The 22851-nt window shown below is 44.0% G+C and overlaps 1 protein-coding gene and 1 long non-coding RNA gene across 3 annotated transcripts in view; one reads left to right on the forward strand and one right to left on the reverse strand.

The window, feature by feature from the left end:
* The window catches only part of Nhsl1 (NHS like 1), a 59256-nt gene extending 37259 nt beyond the window's left edge, over window positions 1–21997 (reverse strand). For both annotated transcript variants that reach the window (XM_059272698.1, XM_059272697.1), the window contains exons 1-2: window positions 21775–21997; window positions 18810–18962 (exon numbers count right to left, since the gene is read on the reverse strand). In XM_059272698.1, the coding sequence (XP_059128681.1) occupies window positions 18810–18962; window positions 21775–21832 (211 nt within the window). In that variant the 5' untranslated portion in view covers window positions 21833–21997. The remainder of the gene's footprint in view (window positions 1–18809; window positions 18963–21774) is intronic.
* Window positions 1559–3500, forward strand: LOC131918552 (uncharacterized). Its single transcript, XR_009381021.1, has 2 exons — window positions 1559–2044; window positions 3301–3500. It is a non-coding gene; the product is annotated as an uncharacterized LOC131918552 (long non-coding RNA).
* Window positions 21998–22851: the final 854 nt, after the last annotated feature.

The following is a 22851-nucleotide window of genomic DNA, read 5'->3' on the forward strand; positions in this document are numbered from 1 at the left end:
AGGGTGATATTAGTTCTTATCTTGGGAGAAATGGTTAAGAATACTAAACACATCTAAAATGATTGGCACATGTTAAATATTAAAAGCCCAAAGTACTTCTAAAAACCATCAAAGGTTAGCAACCACGAGTTCTGTACTTCCCGGTGGTACCTCAGTCACCCAGAGTGAAAAACAGTACGTGTTTTTCCTACCATGTCATTCACATCAGAGAAATGTGTACACTGAGGACCAACAAACACTAACGTAAGTTTAGGAATTGGCAGATGACCATTTTTTTCCCCTCTTATCCAATTTCTGAAATAAAGTCAACTCACAAGATTCCAGTGTTACCTCTTCCAACTCTAGGGGAAATGTAGGAGAATTTCCTTTATCAGCTTGCAATAGATCTTGGCTTCTAAAACCATGGCTTTGTTCATTAAAACTGAATGCATTGTGTGCAGAATGAGACATGAGTGGAACAAACCACCAGGAATAAACAAAGACTCTTTCAAACACAATGAGAGCAACTTAACTGCAAGACAGTACCTAATTTACAGCCAGGTTTTACCAGCAACTACAAGATAGAAACACTATCCTAAACGTAACAGCAGACCCATCGGCAGCACACACCCTTGAAATAGAAATGAAGGCTAAAACTAAGCTATTGTCCTCGAAGGACTGCTTGGATAGGCATCACTGTTGAGGCCTCTGTTTCCCCAACTACACAATCTGCCCTCCTCCTTCCTGTCATGAAGGAAAACAAAGTTCTTTAGCATAAGGAGCAAGCGCAAACATTTCCAGTAAGCCAAACTTTGAAACACAGAAGGAAAGAGGAAGGTCATCCACAAGACGGCCGTCTAACCAGCTCATGAATTTAACTTAGAAATGCCAACAGAATCTACTGCAAGGAGGAGGCAAACCTGAGCTTGGATCCCCAGCATAAATACAAAAAGCTGGGCACAGCACACACCCCTGTGCTATCGTGAATTGTCAGCGTCACAGTGGCGACTCTGTTCCTTCAGCACTTATTTCTCGGGACACTTTGCCTTCTACTCCCAAGCCACCGGAGCCACCTCCATCTTCATTCATATGCTTCTTCCCTTCCTTCTCGGCTTTTAGGGTCTTTAAAGGAAGAAGCCATATCTCATGCATTCTTAGGTCCTACTGTGCCTCACATGGTACAAAAACTCAGTTTATGCCCTTTTGAAAGAACAGATAGAAGCTTACGAAAGAACATGGGCAATTATTGCCAAAGAAGCAAAACCATGGCTGCAGGAAGTCTTCAGCCCCTAAGACTTTCTCTCCTCTTAGGTTTGAGGACTCCAGGGCACAGCATCCCTACTCCATGTACCTATTAATTCAACAAACAGTTCTTAAGCGTCTACCACCTGCCAAGCACTGTTAACGTGCAAAGGAGATTTCCGCAGTGAACAGCAAAGACTCAAGTCCACAGAGCCCATGTTCTGACATGCGCAGTGAACAGAAAAGCCTCGAGTCTACAGAGCCTATGTTCTGACATGCGCAGTGAACAGAAAAGCCTCAAGTCTACACAGCCTATGTTCTGACGTGCGCAGAAAACAGTAACTTACTGTTTTAAGATCTGAAATGATGAAAAGAAAGAAAATAAGGCAGAGGAGGGACGAGGGACGAGGAGATGATGGGGTTGATGATACAGATGCAGTCCGGGCTTCGGGGAAACGTACCATCTGAGAAAGGATGGCTTCTACGTCCTTGAGAAAGAACTAGAGAGAAAAGTGGATCAGACTAAGTGAAGAAGAGCAGAAGGAGGGAGATGAGGTTTGGCAGGAAGGAGGGGACGGCAGTGCAGGGCCTTGTGAGTTACCATCAGAACTCTGGCTTTGAGCAGAAAACATGGGGGGTAGCCTTTGGTAACTCAGAACAGAAAGGTAGCACAGCTGTACTTGCCCTCAGCACCTTATTCCCACCAACTACGACCTTAAAACACCGGGATTCAGTTCAAACCACACAGCTATATGAAGTCCAGACAAACCATGGTAGAGTTTGAATGGAAAGAAGTCACCCGTGAGACCTGGAACAACGCATGGTATTTACCACTGATGTCTATAACTCACCCTAAGTAATTTCTTTCTCATATATTTCATCTGTGACTGAGATTCGGGGGGAGAGGAGGGACACCCATACCTGTGTCAAGCATTCTATAAAGTTGACTACGGAGAGCTAGAATATCATCTTGGGCCATCTCCGGTGTTCTCATTAGCCATATCGCCCACCTCTACATGGGACCTAACAGCCTTGTCACTATTCAGTAAGTCTTTTTGGAATGTACAAAGAGTCCCCTAACTTCCACCAACCCAGAGGCTAAGAATGTCATCAGATAGCATCTCAGGTTAGAACAGATTTCCCTAATTTGTGTCACTCACCTACCTGAAGTACCCACCAATGTATTTGCCCGTGTACGTGGGGGGGGGGGGGGGAGCCTTGATTTATAACTTTCTTTGTTCTGTTGCTTAGAAAAATTCCATAAAGGGCTGGCCAGATGGCTCAGTGGGTCAAGGCTCTCACTTCCCAATAATACAAGTCTGGCGACCGGAGTTCAATCCTCAGAGTGCACGCATGTAAAGGCAGAAAAAGAGAACCGACTCCACAAAGGTCTTCTGCCCTCCACAGGCATGCTGCAGCACCCAGGCCCCACCCCCATATCAGTAATAGGAATACGTTTCATTTAATTTAAAAATCTTCATGAAATTGTTTTCCCATTAAAACGCGGTATTTGTGCCGCAGGCCATGGTTACCTGTGTCGGCTACAGAATAAACTCTCTCCTGTTCAAGGTGAGAGCCATGATTCTCCGTCTTGACAAAGCTCATGAAAGAAGGTCCACTCTGCATTAAAATGTTTCTTAGGGTCTGGAGAGATGGCTCCACCGTTAAGAGCAGTGGCTACTTGCCCGGAGATCCAAGTTTGATTCCCAGCACCCGTATGGCATCTCACAACCATCTGCAACTCCTCATGCTCCGGGCATGCACACGGCACACTGACATACGTACAGGAAAACATCCAAGAAACTTTTTTTTAGTGTTTCTTGGGGCTGGAGAGATGGCTCAGTGGGTAAGCACACTGACTTCTCTTCCAGAGGACCTGGGTTCAACTCCCAGCACCCACATGGCAGCTCATAACTGTCTACAACTCCAAGATCCGACACCCTCACACAGATATACATACAGGCAAAACACCAATGCACATAGAGTAAAAATAAATAAACTATTTTTAAAATTAAAAAAAATCTTGACTTTTTACAATGATTTGGAAATAGTCTGAGACAAAGTGTTTCACTTCAACAGACAGCAAACGCCTATGACTCCGGACTGAAGATGGAGCTCAGTGGTACAACATTTGCCCTGCATTCACAAGGGCATAGGTTCAATCTCTGGTACTGAATCAAAAAGGATAGCCTCTCTCAAAGAAGATGCCGGGTGTTACAGGGAAGAAGAGGAAACAGAAATCGAATGCATCTTGGGAATAAAATGGGATTGCTTTTCTATTCTCTGAGAATATTGTAATACGAGTGGGTGAGTACTGAAAGAACACACACACACACACACACACACACACACACACACACAGTCTACTGACTTGCTAAACCATGTGAGAAAGACAAAGGGATGATGAAAGAAGAATTTGCAACCAAAAGGCCGAAAGGAGCCAGTAAGCTTTCCAGCTTATCATTTTTCCAGGCCAGTGGAGTAGGGACAGTTCAAATGAGGATGTATTCCTTGGGAAGTCGGGAGACGCTCGGGTTGAAAGCACAATCCTGGATTCCACAGCAGCACAGGGTTCTAGACATGTCATAGTTTAACATTTGAATAGAGTTTCTCTTTAACAGTATTAAATCTTTCATAGCCCTCTTACTAGAATTAAAGGTCATAAAACTTTGAGAGGACTCCAGTTCCAGAGTTAATTACAAGGATGACGGCCATAGCATACCGCTTCAGTGAAAACACCCTACCAGGAGCCAGTAGCGAAAACGTTCACTTTTTTCAGATCGCTGATTTTTAAAGCCAATACTCCGGACATTTTTAAAAAACAGAAAGCCCTTTACTGTCATTACTTGATTTGTGTTTAAAATAATTGTGTGTGAATTAATGGAGAGTGTGTATTTTATCTGTCTCCTATATCAGGAAACCCAGGTGCAAAGTTTCTCTTAGTCCAGGTTTCTGTATTTCTTTTTCTTTTCTTTTTTAATTTCATTTAATGTACATTGGTGTTTTGCCTGCATGTATGTATAAGGATGTCAGATCTCCTGGAACTGGAGTTACAGACAGTTATGAGCTGCCATGTGGGTGCTGGGAATTGAACCCGGGTCCTCTGGAAGAACAGTCAGTGCCCTTAACCCCTTAACCATTGCTCCAGCCCCGGTTTCTATATTTCTAACCCAGTTATTTTCCATCAGATGAAGAATGGCAAGGTCTAGGGCCAGTACATCTTCCTCTCAGTCCAGGAGAACTAAGAACACACAGGCTACAGGCATTTCAGTTTAGAACAAAATCAATCCCAGCCCAACACTGTGCCAGGTATGATGTAGCTAAAATAATTTAGTTTGGAGCTTTCAGGGAAGCACATAGGAAAAACTGACTGCACTTAAATATCATGCTTTGTAAGTATGCAAAAACATGTGTCCTTAACGAAAATCAACACAAAATACAATTTTTAAATTGACCTCTCACTTCATTCATTTATTGGGTTTGACAAGATTGGAAAAGAGAAGGAGATCTAACTGATTCCATATGCCACTTATGGATAATGCATTTGCCAAAAATACATTTGGATTTTCCAAAAATCCTTTAAAGTACTTAACTTCCATTTGTTTAAATTGTCTTCAAGCATCAACAAACTCAAAGACAATTAAGAGCCTATAGACATGCCAGCATGTTCAAGTGACTCACTCATTCAGTGACTTTAACATGAAGCTTGTCCATTGGTATGTTTTTCTAGATAACATGATGGAAATTTGAAATGCTAAGAATTTAGATGAACATATCCTTTGGGTTCACTGTTGGACTAATGATCATTCTTTTCCTCACTTCATGTAAGAGTTGTTATGCAGTTATGCAGGGATATTCAACAATGGCGTCAAAGCATATGGTTGCATTCCAAGTACTCAAATCTCCTGAAATGCATGTGCATTCGATACAGAGACCAGTTTCTCACCAACCATCACCCTCACCGATCCTCAGCAATCCAAAGCAACGTAAAACACAAAAGGACAAAGTAAACGTGTGGTTGTAACAGTCCAGCCCAAGCCTTTCCAGAAGTTTCTAACAGGGAGGGTCTGTCCCTGGTGTCCCAGTGTCCCAGCTGACAGAGTAAGATCTGCTTAATATTAGGGGAAGAAAGTTAAGCCAATCTGAGTGAGGCAACTGTGGCCCAAGTGTCGAGAAGGTAGGGGACTCCGGACAGGAATGAGTCTTAACAGTGTCTGAAGAGGGAAGAGTCAGCCAGAGCTGTGCTCCAAGAGCAAAGTGCAGGGAAGGCAGGTCACAGCATGGGGTCTGTCATTCTGCTGACCAGGTGCGCGCTCTCGTCTCTCTCTCTCTCTCTCTCTCTCTCTCTCTCTCTCTCTCTCTCTCTCTGTCTCTCTCTCTCTCTCTCTCTCTCTCTCTCTCTCTGTCTCTCTCTCTCTCTCTCTCTCTCTCTCTCTCTCTCTCTCTCTCTCTCTGTGTGTGTGTGTGTGTGTGTGTGTCTACATTTATGTGCACATGGAGGCTGAAAGTTGACAAGTGTCTTCTTCAATCACTTCTCCACCTTCAAACTTTGAGACAAATCTCCCACTTAACCAGTTTGACCAGACTGGCTAATCAGCAAGGTCTCCTATCTCTGCCTCCCCAATACTGGCTAATCAGCAAGGTCCTCCCATCTCTGCCTCCCCAATACTGGGATTACACGCGTGTAACCCTGAGCCTGGCTTCTTGCCTATGTGCTGGAGATCGGAACTCAGGTCATCATTTCTATGTGACAGGCCATCCCCACAACACCTTGAGACATTTCTTAGGAAACCTCTGAACGTTCTTCCACACCTGAGGCCAGGTTAACTTAAGAGGAAAACAGAGTATGTAGGCAGAGACACAAAAGGCCGGGCTCTCAAGTCATTGCTGCCGGGTGGAGGGTTTTGTTCCCATCTTCAAGCTACTTAAAACTCAGCTGTTTAATTAAGTAAGTTTCCCTAACGTGGACAGTATTTCTCCAGATGAAGGCACCTTGGAATCCCCAGGAGGGCTCATTAAAGGCATTGTCAGGTCTGGAGCACGGCCTAAGAACTTTCATTTCTAACAAGCCCCCGGGTGATGCTCATGATGCCAGCCCAAGGGCCACCCCAGGAGAGCAAGGTTCAGAGGCAGATAACCGTCTACAAAATTAAAGGTGGTTGGAATGATACCACTTAGTTGAGAGCAAAAGTAAATGAGGTCTCCTTTACTTGGAGAAGGTATCAAGCAGGGACTCCCCCAGTGCCAAGAAGACAATAGAATTTTTATAATTGGAGATTTTATACATATTTCAATGTAAGAAATTATTTTAAAAGGGAAGAGGATGGCAAGATTGTACACACACACACACACACACACACACACACACACACACACACACACACACCATTTTTTAAAGTACCAAAAGGAGCGAGGGTGAGCTTAGCTTCATTAAGTCTCTCAGAAGACAGTAATTTAGCGAGACGACATGATGGAGCTGAATTCGGCTGACGGGCTACAGATCGCTGTGGGAGGAGGGCCATTGTATCCGATATCTACTTTTATTTCCTCACTGTTTTGTTTCAGGAAAAGCTTTAATTTTTGCTATTTACAAAGGTGTTTTACATGTCAAGATGTCCTTAAAAATGTGTGGTAGTCTTAACTTGTATTTGACTATCTCAGGTTCAACTCCAAATGCAGAGGCAGCTTCCTGCAGGCTATTACCATTCCTTACCTGAAAACTGCTTCCCCTAACTACAAACTTTCCAATGGAGGCATTTAACAATGATGAGTCAGATCATGTGACACCTGAGTTCCAATTTCTTCGGTGGTTTTCCATGTTCTAAATGGCAATATCAAAGTCTTTCTCAGATCTCTAAGCCCTAAGTGAACTCATTCAGCATAGACGCACGGAAGGTACCTTGTGAGTTATGAAGTGAATGAAAGACTTCCTGATTCACTTGGTAGTGGACCCTGAAAAGGGTAATGAATGTAACCACAACAGAGGTGCTGGTCCCATCACTCATTATGCGTTATCCTTGGCCATACTTTCTGCCTTAGTTTACCCAAGGCATATGGCCTGTCTGTCTGGTTGATAGTCTAAGTCATCAGTGTTTAAGGACACTTCACATTTCAGGGGTGGTAAGGGCATAGGTTGGGATAAGGATCAACACAGAATTTAACGACCTCCCGGTAAATGGGCCCTTTCAAAGCTTAGAGTAAGAGGAGACTGGAGATTGAACAGGCGGGATGAGGCAATGACATTCAGTGCTCAGTCAGGTTATCTACCCAAAGAATGGAGCCTCAGTGGAATTCCAGGAGGACTGTTAGAGGTTGGAAATGAAATGTCCCCAAAGACCCATGTGTTGAAGGACTAGTCCCCAGACAGGGTTCGGAAGTGGGGCTTTAAGATGACAGGATCATGAGGGCTCTGACTTGATCAGCAGGTTAATAATCCATTGGTGGGTTTGTAACTGAATGGACAGTTTAGGTGACAGAGATTATGAAAGATGGGGCCTGACCGGAGGAAGCAGGTCACTGGGGATGTCCCCTTGAAGGACACAGCTTGTTTCCCAGCCTTGTTCTTTCTCCCTGTCTCTCTAAACTGTGACGTCAGCAGCCTGCTCCAAGTGCCGTCACCAAAATTCTCAGCATTACTAACTGGCCTAAGGAAAAAAAAAATGCTGCTATCCAGCCAAGGACTGAACCCTCTGAAACACTGGACTAAAATTAGTCCGTGTCATCATCGTGTGTGGAAAACCCAGCACACCAACCACCTAGATGCTAAAATGAAAAAGCTCACTGCATCATGGTTAATTCCCAGAAGCCTTCTGGCCAACCAGATCAGATGTCCCAGGAAAACGAAATTTCCAGAGAAAGCACCCGAGTCAGTTTGGGGGCGGGGGGAATAAAATAGGAGAGGAGATGATAGAACGGCACCATTCAAATGGACAGGTTTTTTTCTGCTAAGAGAGGCAGGCCAAAACATATTTTTACCCAATTCCAAGTGACTTCTCATTTTAATGTATACAGCTCATTCAGCAAAATACAGACAAAGACAGGGAAGGTGGAGGTCGCAGAGAGAGAGAGCACATTGCTTGCTGGTCATCGGCTCAACTGTCCAATGGAAGGAAGTAAATTTGCTGACTAATGTGTTAGCACACACTGCTTATCTTATGTGCTGAGACCAATATCACCCTCACTGACATTAAACACCACAGGCCATTTCAGGCATACAAATAACTGTATATACACATATACTTATGTGTGTATGCATATACATATATATCCATATGTAATTGTAAATTCAGATTCCATATATGAGAAAATATGTGGAAATAAAGGAGCTTTTTGAAGCCATTTTGATTAATGTCTCCCATTATAGTTAATGAGGTGGGCAAGGGACCTTAGTTAAGTAAATATCAATACCTAACTACTAATCCTCGGCTTTTTTTTGTTAAATCACACCATCAAAAGCATTGCTATTAAAATGTCATCTGCCATCACAGAAGACCAACTTTTACAACCTCTTCTCTTCACATTCCCAAATTAATTTAAGAAGGTCTGCAGAACGGAATCTGATTGAAAGGAGGGTGGAAGACTTGGGCCTGGCGCCCATGATGAATGTGAGCGTGTGAAAGTCAGGAGTCCTAGCCAAGCACAGCCAGAGAAGTCACAGTGGAGGCAACCTCCTTTCACATTAGAATCGGGACAGCTATCTAGGCAGCTGAGGAGCACCAGCGAGGTCATGCAGTATCAAGTAGCCCGCCGAGATTCTCCGCCAACACCAGAGCCTTGGCTGTACGGGGAGCCACGGTAACCCTTATCTAGGGACCTTCAATGTAGCATTTTTCTACCACTGTGACTGAATCACAGAGGCCACTCGAGTTACTTTATCAGTAGTGAAAATAGAATTGCTGAGACAGCAGACTGGCTGCGGACACAAAAACAAAACAAAAAGCCTTTGTTTAAACAATCCATGGTGCTTTGTTCAGGCCCGGATCATCTGAAGGTCTGGGCTCCCTGGTCTGTCTTTTGTGTGTTGGTAACCATTAAAAATGGGGGAAGGGAGTCAGTCCGCTTTACCTATCTGAAAGAGCACTGAAAAGCAAGGATGTTTCACTTTTCCAGCCCCTGACTTCCCTCTCAAGGTTTACCCTCATTGGAATCACTGTGTATGAAGGAATTACTGGAAGACATCAAGTCCAACAGGACACATTAACCAGCCTGCTTCGTTCATAATTTCCATTCTCTCAATCTCATATTTCTGTCTCTGCTCCTCTCTATTTCTTAATAAGGGATTTAAGCCCTTGCTTCAAGCATTTTCCCCTAAAGATGAAAACTCCAAGCCTATTGAATGCCAAACACATTAAGAAGGAGGAATGGATTCAATTGTATTATGTCCTTTGAAAAGTCAACCTAACTAAATTGACAAGCACTGGGCACAAGATTATCAGCTGAAGTCATCTTTCTCTCCAGAGGACTAACGATACAGTGGAGCCACATTTCCACCAAGCCTCCGGCACCTCTCTTAAGGGAACCACGTGACTTCTAGCTCCAACTCAAACCATGCTTCTCCAATTCCCTAAGACACACGGGTCACACCTCTGGTGCTGTACTTTGCTCCCAAATTCACTGCCTTTCAACTGCTCTTTCAAAGGTCGCCAATGGCTTCCTAGTGACCGATTCAACATCCTGTCCATAAGCACCAGGATGACCGCCCTGTCCTGGGGACTTTCTCCTTCCCCAGTCTATCTATCCCTTGCATCTTCTGCTGCTGCAGACCTCTAAACATATAAAACAATACGGTTTCCAGGGTTAACTAAAATCCGCCCCACCCCCAGCTCTCTCCAACCCACTCGTCACTACCACAGTCTCACAGTTGTTGATTAGCTCTGACTCAGCTCTCTGAAGTTATAGGTGACTGCGGCTTCCACAAATGAAGTAGCTTTTCCAGTCCCATGTGCTGGACTGTGGGCTGGGGATACACAGGACAAAGACTGGCTACTTACTGAAAGCCTTGCTTGGGAGGGTAAATAAATGTGGAAACGCCGCCCACTGTTTTAAAGCTGTTGGAATAGAGAGCTGTAAGGTTCTGTGGGAGCATGAGGAAGAGTCGAGAATGGCTGCTGGAAAGTCCAGAAGAGCTCTGTGGAGATTCAGAGGCCCATGGGGCTATCAAAGAGATGGAGTGGGAAGTAGCCAGTATGAGAGGTCACGGTTCAGAAGGGCAAAGATTATCGGAACACACAGTAGAGACGGGGTATGGGGTGGGGAAAAAGAGCAAGCCAGCATTCTAGGTAAAGTTATCAAACTTCCTTGTAAAATTATACTGTAGGGAGGGTCAGAGGTCCATGGACGAGAGGGTGATTTGGTACAGGGACACAGATGGCAGGGGTCCCTTCACACAGGCTGTGGTATTATAGACCTGCACAGAAGCTAGAAAAGAATTTCAAATTAAACAAGGAATGATTAAGTTTATGTTCTAAAGCCTACACCCAAGGGTAGGGTGAGGCTCAATAATCCTACCATCGTCAACTTTATACCAGTTATTCATACAGTCTTATCTCTCGGGCTGGCTTTAAGCCGATGGAAGAAAACATCAGTTACTAATCTTTGGCTCCATTACAATATCCAGCCCAGTGACTCACTTGCAAGACTTGCCTAGAAAAAAAATAATAAAATCTATGGCAACAGACACTTGATTTTAGACAGCCTGATTTGCCAAGACTTAGGCTCAGCAGTCAGTATGTCTCTGTGCCAATAATCTGTACATGTGTCATCCTCGCAGAGTTGAGGATGATCAGAATTTGGGAGCTTCAGAAGAAACAGAGAGATAAAAACCATAAGCTGTTTCCCAGAAGCCAGGAACAAAAATGAGATAAGATTCCCAAGATGGCCCCGCTGTGTACTAACGGCTCTGAGATCAGAACTCTGGTCCCCATCTCAGTTTCTGGAGCACGTACTGACCACGGAGTAAGGACTCCAACCCAAGGCTGCTGTGGTTGAGGGAAAGAAAGCTGGATCTCACACCTCCGTTCCGTGGCTTTTTCTGACTTACAGGCTATGGCCACCTCTACTCCAATTCTATGCCTATTTTTGTTTAATCTAGAAAATGGGAGCCAAGTGTGGTATTGTGTGCTTGAAATCTCACCACTCAGGAAGCTGAGACAGGAAGTTCACTATGACTTTGAAACTAGCCTGGACTACATAGTGAGTTCAGGGCTAGGCTATAAAGAACCTATCTCAAAACAAACAAACAAAAACTAGAAAGTGATTTTGAATAGTATGTAAATAAACACAATTCACTATTACTTGCATGTAAGAATTTAACATACTTTTTCTTTAGCTAGCAATACCCTGCTTTCTTTGATATATTAATATTCTGCAGGAAGTCAAAAGCTAGCCAGAGTACCAGTTACAAGTAATAAGCCACTTACCTATTATTTCCAAACTTTTATCATTTTCCCCTCGTAACCTATACTTCATATATTTTAAGTCTATTGAGGTACTAGAGCTTAATATAACCCTAAAAACAAGTACCAAATGGCATTAAGATGTGCCGGTCACACCTGATATCACACAATGCTTCTTTGTCTCTCTTGCACTAATTTGAATGCTAATGAAATCGGGGTGAGTGAAGAGAAGATTCCAGGAACAACCATGAAGTTACCTCGGGCAACAATGAGCTCATCCGAATCTCCTCAATGAACTGCCTCAAGAAACCAAATCCACCTTGGACCATTAAACTCCCAGGGTGGGACCTGTCCCTGGGAACCAGCAGGAAGTTGGCAGCAGCTAAAGCACCAAAAGAACAAGTCTCCTCAGGATGCCCAGGGCTCTGAGATCACAGTAGGCCTGCAGAATGGATCCCCAGTGTCTCAGGGCTTGGGTTTGTCTATCTACAGAATGCAAGGGATGGCTGACCCAAGGACTGACGGGGCTCCTCCCAGCTCTCTACTGTAGTTGGCATCTAGAGGATGCTGGGGAATGGGGACCAATGCATATTGACAAAGAACTACAACATCGGGTCTATGGCTTTCCCTGACATCTAACATCACTCCTTGTTCCATCCCTCCCTCCTCCCCCTCCTCCCATAGGGCATGATGGGAGTAGAGCATTCAGGGAAGGTACCAACTAAAACACGACAACCATTTCTGAAAGAGGCCTGTGTTCTACTTGGTTCTATCTGTGTGCCACCACACTAAATTAAAACACACCCCTCTTTCCACAAACACCAAGGGCCATGAGATTCTTTACTTACTGAAGTTCATTTTATTCTCGTGAAAATAGACACTATGACATTTATGGATGAAATGGAAAGAAAAGAAACAACTGAAGAAAAAACTCAATTACTGTATGCCTGGGATATTTGTGTCAGGACTAGACTATAGACATGTCCTAAGCACCTTCCATTTGAACTCAGACTTCTCTTAGAAAGCAAGACTAGGTGCTGCTACATTTTTGCTGGTAGTCTACTTTTTCTTAACTTTGGAATGGTTAGATTAGATGTTTGCTTAAAATGATTGGTTAAGCTGTACCTGCCTTATGTATTTTTATATTACATTATATTTTTAACTTTTTTATTTTATTATTTTTAAAACTATGAGTATGTGAGGGGGTGCATGTGAGTATAGTGCAGATGGAGGCTAGACGAAGGGGTTAGATCCCTTGAAGCTGGAATTTCAGGCAGTTGTGAGTAAGTAGACTCAGGTCCTCTTAGAAGAGCTGTGCATGTTCTTCACTGCTGAGCCATCTCTCCAGCCCCTCATGTCCTATTTTTTTTAAAAAGTGAAAGAAGGATAAAAGATGAAGAACTCACTGTAGTTAGCACAAGTAGGTAGGCATTCCTCTGGGTCCCATCTGAGGTGCTGGGCACATGTGTTATTCTAAGAGTGTGAGTGCCCAATCGATGCCTACAAAGCCATGCCTACAAAGCCATGCTTATAAATCCACGCCTTCAAAGACACGCCCATAAAGATGCCAGTCACAGGATCTCCAAGACAAGAATCTACTGCCCAAGACACAAAGAGTATCTGTGAGGTCTCAGAAGATGGATGCAGCAGTTGATCTTCCCTCAGATCCAGAATAAAAGACTGGATGCGGAAACCTGGCTAGCCCTACTAGAAATCTGGTCTGTAATTCGAGGAAACCTATCCCACATTGAACATTAGACAGGTTGACATATGAATACACACACACACACACACACACACACACACACACACACACACACACACGTATCTCTAGTCACCTGAGGAAAGCCAACTCTTTCTCACATTGAAAACCTACAGCTCTGTCCTTTCAGGCGTAGTGAACGTAACTCTGATGTGAAAAGAGCAAAGGCCAAAGTCAACACTCCTCCCCATGCTTGCACTCCTCCTGATGCTCGCACTCCTGTACCTTGTAGACGTGCGAACCTGTGTCTGCAGCCGCGGGGCAAGCTAACCTGCTAAAACGCCATTTCTCAGCAAGGAGCTGTGACTACAAGAACATTCCTGATACCAACAGCAGATGCTCTGTGAACTAATTCAGGCAGCAGTGTACACAGATACAGTGACTAAATTGTCTGCTTAAACATACTGTGAGAAACCGTATTTATCTCTCCTAAGTTGAGCTTTTTGGAGACTTAAACGTGATGCCCTCATTTCAGTCTTTAATATGCTCATTATTGTCAAATGAAGTCTGCAAACTGCAGAGAAACAAACCAGGACCCTCTCTTGGAGCCGATCCCTAGCTTCCAATCCCCCCTTCCCACTCATCTAGTACTCTTTCTAGAAAGCTAAAGGCTGTGCAGATAAAATGTGGTTATAAAGGGGGTATCTCTCATCAAAGTTGTCTCCAACAATGTCATGAAGGTTCACGTAGTTATGGGGATGAAAGGGCAGAATCTTCTGGAAGTTCAGTACGATGATGCTAAGAGAATTCTTCATGGATAATGGAGCCATTTTCAAGACCTCACTCTTCTCTGTAAGCCTGATAGATGTCTTGATAAACCAAACAACCAGGGGCTGGAAAGATGGCTCCATGGATCTGTTCCCAGCACCCACGTAATGACTTACAACAGTCTGTAACTCCAGCTCAAGGGATTCTCACACCCTCTCCTGGCCTCCATAGGCACCAGACATGTGTGCGATACGCATATATACATGTAGGCTAAACATTCATACACACAAAAATAAGTAAATCAAAAAAGGAATCCAAGAAAGACCAACCAAACAGCAAAATCCTATTTTCAAATCTAGGTAACATGTTGTCTTAGTTAGGTTTCTTATAGTTGTGAAGAGATACCATGACCACGGCAACTCTTACAAACAAAACATTTAATTGAGGTGACTCACAGTGCAGAGGTTCAGTCCATTATCATCGTGACAGGGAGCATGGTGGCATGCAGGCAGACGTGGTGCTGGAGTGTCTGAGAGTTCTATATCTTTCAGGCAACAAGAAGTTGACTGTCACACTGAATGAAGAAAAGTCACCTCAAAGCCCACCCCCACAGTGACACACTTCCTCCAACAAGACCACACCTGCTCCAACAAGGCCACACCTCCTAATAGTATCACTCCCTTTGGGGGCCATTTTCTTTCAAACCTCCACACATGTATCTTCAAGGGTAGTAAATCATGACCTAAATTACTAGTAATGTATCAACAAAACCAACATTTGACCTAAAAATGTGGCCACTATGTTTTGTCAAGCTGTCCAGAGATAAGCTGACAATAAATACAAGTGATCTCTGCTACATTTATCGTACAGTGAAACATCACAGGGATCACCTGCTTCCAGGTATGCCACGTGCCATGGTGGACATCTAGAAATGCCAATCTTCCCTGCGGTGTGGGAGAGTGATGGAGAACTGGAGAGCGGGGTCTCCTGGGGCTTTTCTTTTCCAGATTTCCCTATGCACCTGCCGTACCTCACCTACACAGCAGCCTGGGTAGTTAGGACAGCAAACTGAGCCCCGGAAGCTGGAGGCCCGTGAACTTCCATCAGTTCCCCCTACAACTCCTGGCATAGAGCCGGGCATGGTGGCACAGGCTTCTGACCCCCAGCACTGGAGAGGCTGCCCCCGGAGGAGTAAACATACCAGGACAGCCCGGATAGCAGAGCAAGATGCTGTCTAAATAAAGAAATGAACAGATGTCGGGCGGTGGTGGTGCACACCTTTAATCCCAGCACTCGGGAGGCAGGGGGATCTCTGTGAGTTCGAGGCCAGCCTGGTCTACAGAGTGAGTTCCAATAAAGGTACCAACGCTACACTGAGAAACCCTGTCTCGGAAAAAAAGAAAAAGAAGTGAACAGACAAGCAAGCAAACAAGTAAGTACAAAATTGATGCTCACATACCAATTAATTGTGTCTGATACCTGCCTCTGGCATCAACTTAAACCCAACATTTGCATAGCACACTTCCCAGTAAACTCATGGCTTCCTCGGTCATTGGACACTCCCCTGTTACTTTAAGAAGTAACATTAGCGTTTATTTGTTACTCTATTAGTACTCACTGGACCATTTCCATTTGCACTTTGTAGTCCTTAAAACTAGGCAAACCTAGCTTCCTCTCCTATAAAGAGTGGTGGAATAATTCATAAGAGTACTTGAGTGATGACGAGACAGCACTTGTCTATTTCGCAAAAAAAAAGAAATGTTGGAACTTCTTCTTTGAGATTAAAGACAAGGTCACTGTGAGATTAGGAGGAAGAGCAAAATAGATTGTACACTACAGATAAATTAATTACTTTTATAAATTTTTCAGCAAAAAATGTTCAGGGAGAATTAACTTAAACTGATAACTCAACACAATGTCAAGTCTTTAACGGTATGCACATGTGGAGATACTTGGGGACATCACTACCTACCTACCTACTCCTACCTCTTACCCTGAATCTTCACTCTAGGGATCCCCCCACCCTGAATCTTTACTCTAGGGATCCCCCCACCCTGAATCTTCACTCTAGGGTTCTCCCCACCCTGAATCATCACTCTAGGGTTTCCCCCACCCTGAATCTTCACTCTAGGGTTTCCCCCCAACACTGAATCTTCACAGGTGTGGAGACAATGGATACACTTCTTGTATTTCTCTCTGTTTGCTGAGATGATGTGGGGGAATTGGGACACGAAGTTCTGGGTGGATCAAAAGTGATCAGAAGAACATAATGGACAGAAAAGAATTCAGGAGTTCTTCCTCATGTCACCCTATCCATGAGGCGTTAACAAAGTCATATTTAAAACCTCAAAAAAGGAGTTTGAAAATCCAGACTTTAAAAGGTGTAGACCAAGAATTTTTCCGAAGTAATTCATTTTGTGACTAGAACATCTCTTTGATGAAACCGTTGAGGGTACCGAGGCAATGACAAGAACTGTCTTGAAATTAGCTTTTCAAAATAAAATTCAAGTTTTGGGGAAAGTGGCCGTGGTGACATCTCCCGTGGAATACTGAAGAACCCACGGACAGACGCTCAGTCTTCTAAGGGAAGGACAGATAGATCTGATGTGGGACTTGAAAATACATGAACTCAACAATGAGGCACAATTTCCTGGACCGTGATCAAAACACAGGTGGGTCTGAATATTCAGACTCACGCATACCTTCGCAGGGGAGCTTTCTACAAGCCAGCCCATGCAATTGCTTGACTGCTCAGGAGCTGGGCAGAGCCACGTGAGCAAGGCACAGCCTCAAGGATTTATCCTGGGAACCATGCCACCTTCTCAATAATTATCTGGAGGAGGGAGGACAGTTGTGTGAGTAGAGATGATGCCTGCTGAAGCTGACTAAAGATGAACCACCAGGGGCTGAATGGTCCTCGACTAGGCTGGATTTCAGTATACTAAGCAATCAGTGTCAGGAAGGTGAGGAAGCCCAGGGTACAACTCTAAGGCCATGTGAATGAACAAAACAAATGCTGTTCTTCTCATTAAAGCGCGCAGTCATTAAACATCTAAGTTCCTCTGGCTTAATGAACAAGAGAACTCGACAGTGCCCTAAGTTTTAAGAGTCTAAAACAACATACTCTGAGGAACACAAGACAAGCTATTGCATTATAAAAATTAAAGGACAAGAGGGTGGCAAGATGGTTCGGCAGGGAAAGGTGCTTGTCACTAAACCTAAGGACCTGAGTTTGATCCCTCGGACCCATATGGTGAAAGGGAAGAACTGACTCTCACAAATTAGCAAGTTGCCCTCTGACATGCACACATTTGCCATGGCACATATATGTATAGACATAGACAGACAGACAGACAGACAGACAGACAGATGACAGATGATAGGCAGTTTTTGGCATAGCTCCCGGATATTTTTCATGGACTACAAACTATCAATTCAGGACAGTTAGGATTCTGCCTTCATATTCCACACTCCCTTCAGAACAAATGATTCCCAATAAACAGCTATTACATGTGAGCTGCACAGCCTCAGGGGGTCCTCGTTTAAGGCTTGGTTGTTGCAACTAACTTGGACGTGACGGGCGAGTTTCCCTCGGTGAATGATTCTTCATCTAGGTGCAGTGACAGTAACTGTAGGGGAACTCTGAGGATTACATGAGCTGAGACATTCGGTGAGCTTAGACTAGTTCCTGGTATTGCAATAAACAGTTTAATAGGCATGCGCTAGTATCACTGTGCGAAAACATTAAACAATAAGTCATCTAGCAAATGACTGATACATCAGGAAAAATTCTCATAAAGCCAGAGGTTCCTCACAGTGCTTTCTCTCAGAGTCAATGACAAAACTGTCCAAGACTCAGGTCTTCCACAGTGGGAAATAGAAACAATGCCCAGTTGCATTAAATTTCAAGTAAATCACAAATACTTCTTTGGTTTTTCTTTAATGTCCCAAATGTCGCATGAAAAGAGAGATCTGATAGGAACAGTACGCCATAGGGTAAGAACATCGGTGTGTTCTTTCATTACAAAGACTCTTTTCCAAGTGGATCCTTTTCCTTGGAAGAATCCCCCAGCCTCCCACTTTACCATCTTTGCAAAGACCCTTTCCCTATTCCCATGATGTTTTTAACAATCAGTTAAAGTCAGAGTCCTGTACTAGCTGTAGGAATTCACGCCTCTTCTACTTCCTAGCAGCCACTGCCAATAGAATCTATGGTCAGAGGAGCCCTGCTGGGCATCACCCAAGCTCTAAGACCTCAACTATTTACCATTGCATCCAAGTCGACATAGAACCCCCCCCCACACCCCGCTCTCTAACTTAACGAAACAGAACAAACCATTCAAAAGCACCAGCTTTAGCAAATTTGCTTTCAATACATATAACAGTGGCAACCCCCAATCTAATTGGATTAGATTAATGCTGGTGGTTTGGACATTCACAGGGGTTTCTAAGTAGCACAGGGTGCTTGGAAGGCAAATGTGGGAGTCAGTAAAAAAAAAAAAAAAAAAAAAAAAACCAAAAACAACAACAACAAACAAAAAACAAAAAACAAAAAAAACGGGGTCTTCCAGGGACCAGAAGCTTTTAGCTATATGTAAGGTTGTATTTATGGGAACATTCAATGTCCACACCTCTTCTTTTACAGATAGTGATTAAATTGATGCTGTCAGCTCTTAACAATTAGCAATTCAAGCCAAACAAGCCCAGAGAGATGGTTGTCTTACCCCTCAGCACTGATTTGAGGTTGAGCTTGGCTTGTTGGTGCAGATCCTCAACACAGGGGGGTCTCGTACTGGGAAGAAAAACATTCTCCTGCTGATGCCAGGGTGCTGTGTAGTGGACTGTCCATCGACTCTCCTCGTCTAAGTTGGAAACCGCTACAGAGAAAAAGAACAGATTCACATGTTAGCTGTTGACTCTGAATTTGTCACTTTTAAGATAAGGTCTCAGCCATCCGTCACCATAGCTCAGGCCTTTAGTCCCAACCATTGGGAGGCTGAGGCGGGAGGTCTGCTAACAGTTTGACCCCAGCCTGAGTAACACAGTGGGTTCCAGACCAGCCTGGAATACACTGAGTGAGACCCTGTTTCAAAAACAGGAGAAAGATAAGATTGTGGTATTTAACACACCCACAGGTGAGAACCGGTCAGGGGCGAGGGAACTAACTCTAGTGAGATTTCCCCTCAGGCTCCAGTGGTTTTGTTAATCCACTGGGCTACATCTGTAAAGAAAAAGCACCAACTGTCTATCTGCCACACAGTATGTTCACAGACATGTTTGCTCAGCTCCCCGCTTCCCAGAACCACAGCTCCTGCTCCTGTGTTAGAATGATGGACAACATTGACAGAGAGACCTTCCATTCCTCCTTATCCACACACCACAACCCCATGTTTTCCAACTGGACAATGCTGCTGCATCATTAAACAAACCAGAAACAAATTCCCCACTGTTAGGTGGGGACGAAACATCTCTCCTCTACCGCATAACTTAAAAACACCATCATTACAAGTGCAAGCAAAAAATTTAAAACTTAGTGTATTCAGTTTGAATACCATCTGCACTATAAAATTCTCTCATTTATGCTGTCACAAGATACTTCCATGTTAATTTTTAAAATGTCTAATGCAATTGACTTTATCCAACACAAACCAATTCAATTAAATTTTTCCAACACAAAAAAGTCCAAAACTTTGGTGGGAGGGGAATAACAAGTGCACTGAGCCTAAGATGAATCTCTAGGATCATTTTCTTACATTCCGACTAGGGCTTGAGATCTCTTTTGGTTCCATCTTTCCAAACAACACAACCTATGCTGGACTATGAGTGGAGCCTAAAATGAAGCCGACAGCATCCAAACGCATTCATCAGCAACGCTTTGATACTTTCTATATATCTGCCACATACTCATGCCTAGGAAAGACTAGACATATGTAAAAGGAAGCCTCTGGACTGGGCACTTACCTAGGGTAGTAAACCTAACTCGTGTAGAGCCAGCAGACGTTAGGATTGTGAGTCAGAAGCACGTCTACCCTGACCGTGCCCTACAACAGACAGTTGCCCAGAACAACAGAATGTATGCCTGGGAACTAGATCATAAAACATAATCTCAAGGGAACATGAAAAGAAAGATGAACTAATGACTCTGTTTGAACATACTTAAAATTAACTATGCATACCCCATAGCATAGTTCCTAGGAGTACAGTAGAGCCCAAATGGACTAAGGCTGCTCATGAAATAACTTGTGTAAAGCAAGGTTGTGGCAGAGACAATGAATTCTGAAGGAGCCCCCAGAACTACTCCCATAGGAGAACTGTGCCTTTAGCCTGTCTCCCATACCCCTGTAACCCACCCTTCTCCTAATTTTTCCTGTAGTTACCACATTTTAAAAGTCTGCGGATCTGAAAAGAGTTAAGGAGTTCCTTTCTCCATAAATTGCTAAATGGTAACAAACATGGAGAACCAGAGGTAAGTTACAAACAGAAATGCTGTTATCTGCTCAGGATGTTTGACAAAGGCAGTATATAAACTAGGCCCCTACTATTTTACATACTGGAAAATTGCTCTGCACGGTTCCTAACACCATCAGCCTTCACTCTGCTGTGTGGTTCAGAGTCACCCAGCTCCCAGCAGCTGGAGGTCCCTCAAAGTATGCACAGAATTCACTACAATGGTTTTTGCTAATGCTTATTTATTTTTAAATTTTGATTGTCTTAGACAGAAAATGGAAGCTTTCCCTCTTCATGCTCATTAGCAATCAAATCCAAGTGATGGTATCTGAGTCCCTGTAATGGTACCATCAGCCCCAGGGCGCAGACACAAACCGGCCCCTCTGAAAGAGCACTTGTCTCCCCCCTGCTGTACCTGCCTCCTGCCAGGACAGATTTGTATCATCCCCTCCACAGACGGGCTTCAAACGAGAGAGGTGCAGAAGAGAAGCCCAGAGTATTGTCCTTTCCTGCATTCTCCAATGTCTGGTAGCAGAGACACTCCCCGCCCCCAGCCCTCCCGCCAGCCTCCACCCTCCGTTGCACATTTATCCAGGTCTTGTCACTGATCAAAAGGCAATACAAAGCCACACCGATATAAGTTAATAGAAAAAAAAAAATCCATGTCACTGTAAAATTAAATTTTCACGGGAATGAAGAAGCACCGAGATTAAGGAAATTTAAGCTGACAGGAAGCGCACCACATGAAGCCGCAACACAAAAGCTCGCTGCTTTACGACAGGCGCTGATCTGTCTAGACAGTTTGTCCTCGAGCTCTGAAATCCATAACAGAGAGTACTAGGGGGCTTTAGAGGATCATTCCCCCCAGAACTAAGTGACACATTACACAGCGACTCCTTACCTCAGCCACTCATCCAGCTGAATGCCCAGAAACCACACACTGTATATCAAGGTAAAGAGTCAACACAAAGACTTTCCCCTTCCTTAAAGGACTCTTTTGAGAAGTATAAAAGAAATGAAGTCACTCAAAACCCCAAACATCAATAAATAAGACAGATTAAGGTCACATAATACTGTCCAAGGCATTGCAGTGACCTAGTATATGGAGGACATTAATTCAAGGCTATTAAGCTCTTTCACTGTGATTTCAGCACTCCGAAAGACGGACACGGACACACGGACACACGGACACACACACACACACACACACACACACACACACACACGATCCCCAGAACTTACTTTTCTTCTTGAAAAGTTTAAAGAAAGATTTAAGCTTTGCATTCACGAAGACCACCATTTTCTTCCTGCAGCACCTACATAGGTTCAGAATTCAAAGTCACTTTAAAAGCCGGGTCCAGCAGGTGGGTGGTAAACTGCTCTGCAGCTCCAGATTCTAACTTTCTTCATCAGGTTGCGTGCTTCGACATCTGTCTCCCTAAGCTGCTGGAGCTCCGAGGTCAAGTTTGTAGTCAGGTGGTTACAAACCATTAGCAGTCCTTGAACCAGAAAAACTCCCACTGAAACCCGATCTGTAAGACTAGGAGCAGCCAGTGACAACAGGAAGAGAAAGCTAATCACAGCCTTCATTTGCATAATAAGCCCAGCGTCAGGCTCCCTGCCTCAGTGCCCATTCATTCCATTTCCTCCTCACACTCTAGAAGTTTCTCCTGTCCGCCCTCCACCATTAGACGGCAGAGTCACATCACAAGGAAACAAATGGGTCCCCCGTTTTCGTGAGGCCACTGTGTACATCCAGGTCGTTTTGTTTGTTTGTTTGTTTGGTTGGTTGGTTTTGTTTTACAGGATCCAGTAAGTCTGAGCGCAAGCCCATGTTGGTTCTGGACTTTGCAGTCCACTCTGGGAGGAAGGGATATGAACTAATACAGGCGAAAGGAAGCAACCTTTGTTTCCCAACCACGCCCCCAGGCTCTGCCTCCCGGACCAACTCCCACAAGCAGCACAGCTTTAGAACAGAATCGACAGGGAGCTTTGCAGGGTGACTTAGTGGCATTTTTATGCAAATGAGGGTGCCCTGTCTCCTCACCCCCTGCTAGTTATTACGCTCAGTACGGGTCTTGGGAAGAGTGATCTCATTTGCATCTAGCTGATACAACTCAAACAAATAAAACCCCTTAACTTCCCCAACTCCAAAGAAGAAATTAGATACATTACCCAAATCACTTTAATCTCTTTTAAATGCAGTCATTCCCCAACAGCCTGGATCTAACAATTCCGCCACAGCTTTCCTGGGTAGTAGTTTTAAATAAACATTATTTGGACGACTCTTTAGCGCAAATGTACTAAGTTCTGGACCGA

The sequence above is a fragment of the Peromyscus eremicus genome, chromosome 8b (assembly GCF_949786415.1).
Source record: "Peromyscus eremicus chromosome 8b, PerEre_H2_v1, whole genome shotgun sequence".
NCBI classification, from domain to species: domain Eukaryota; kingdom Metazoa; phylum Chordata; class Mammalia; order Rodentia; family Cricetidae; genus Peromyscus; species Peromyscus eremicus.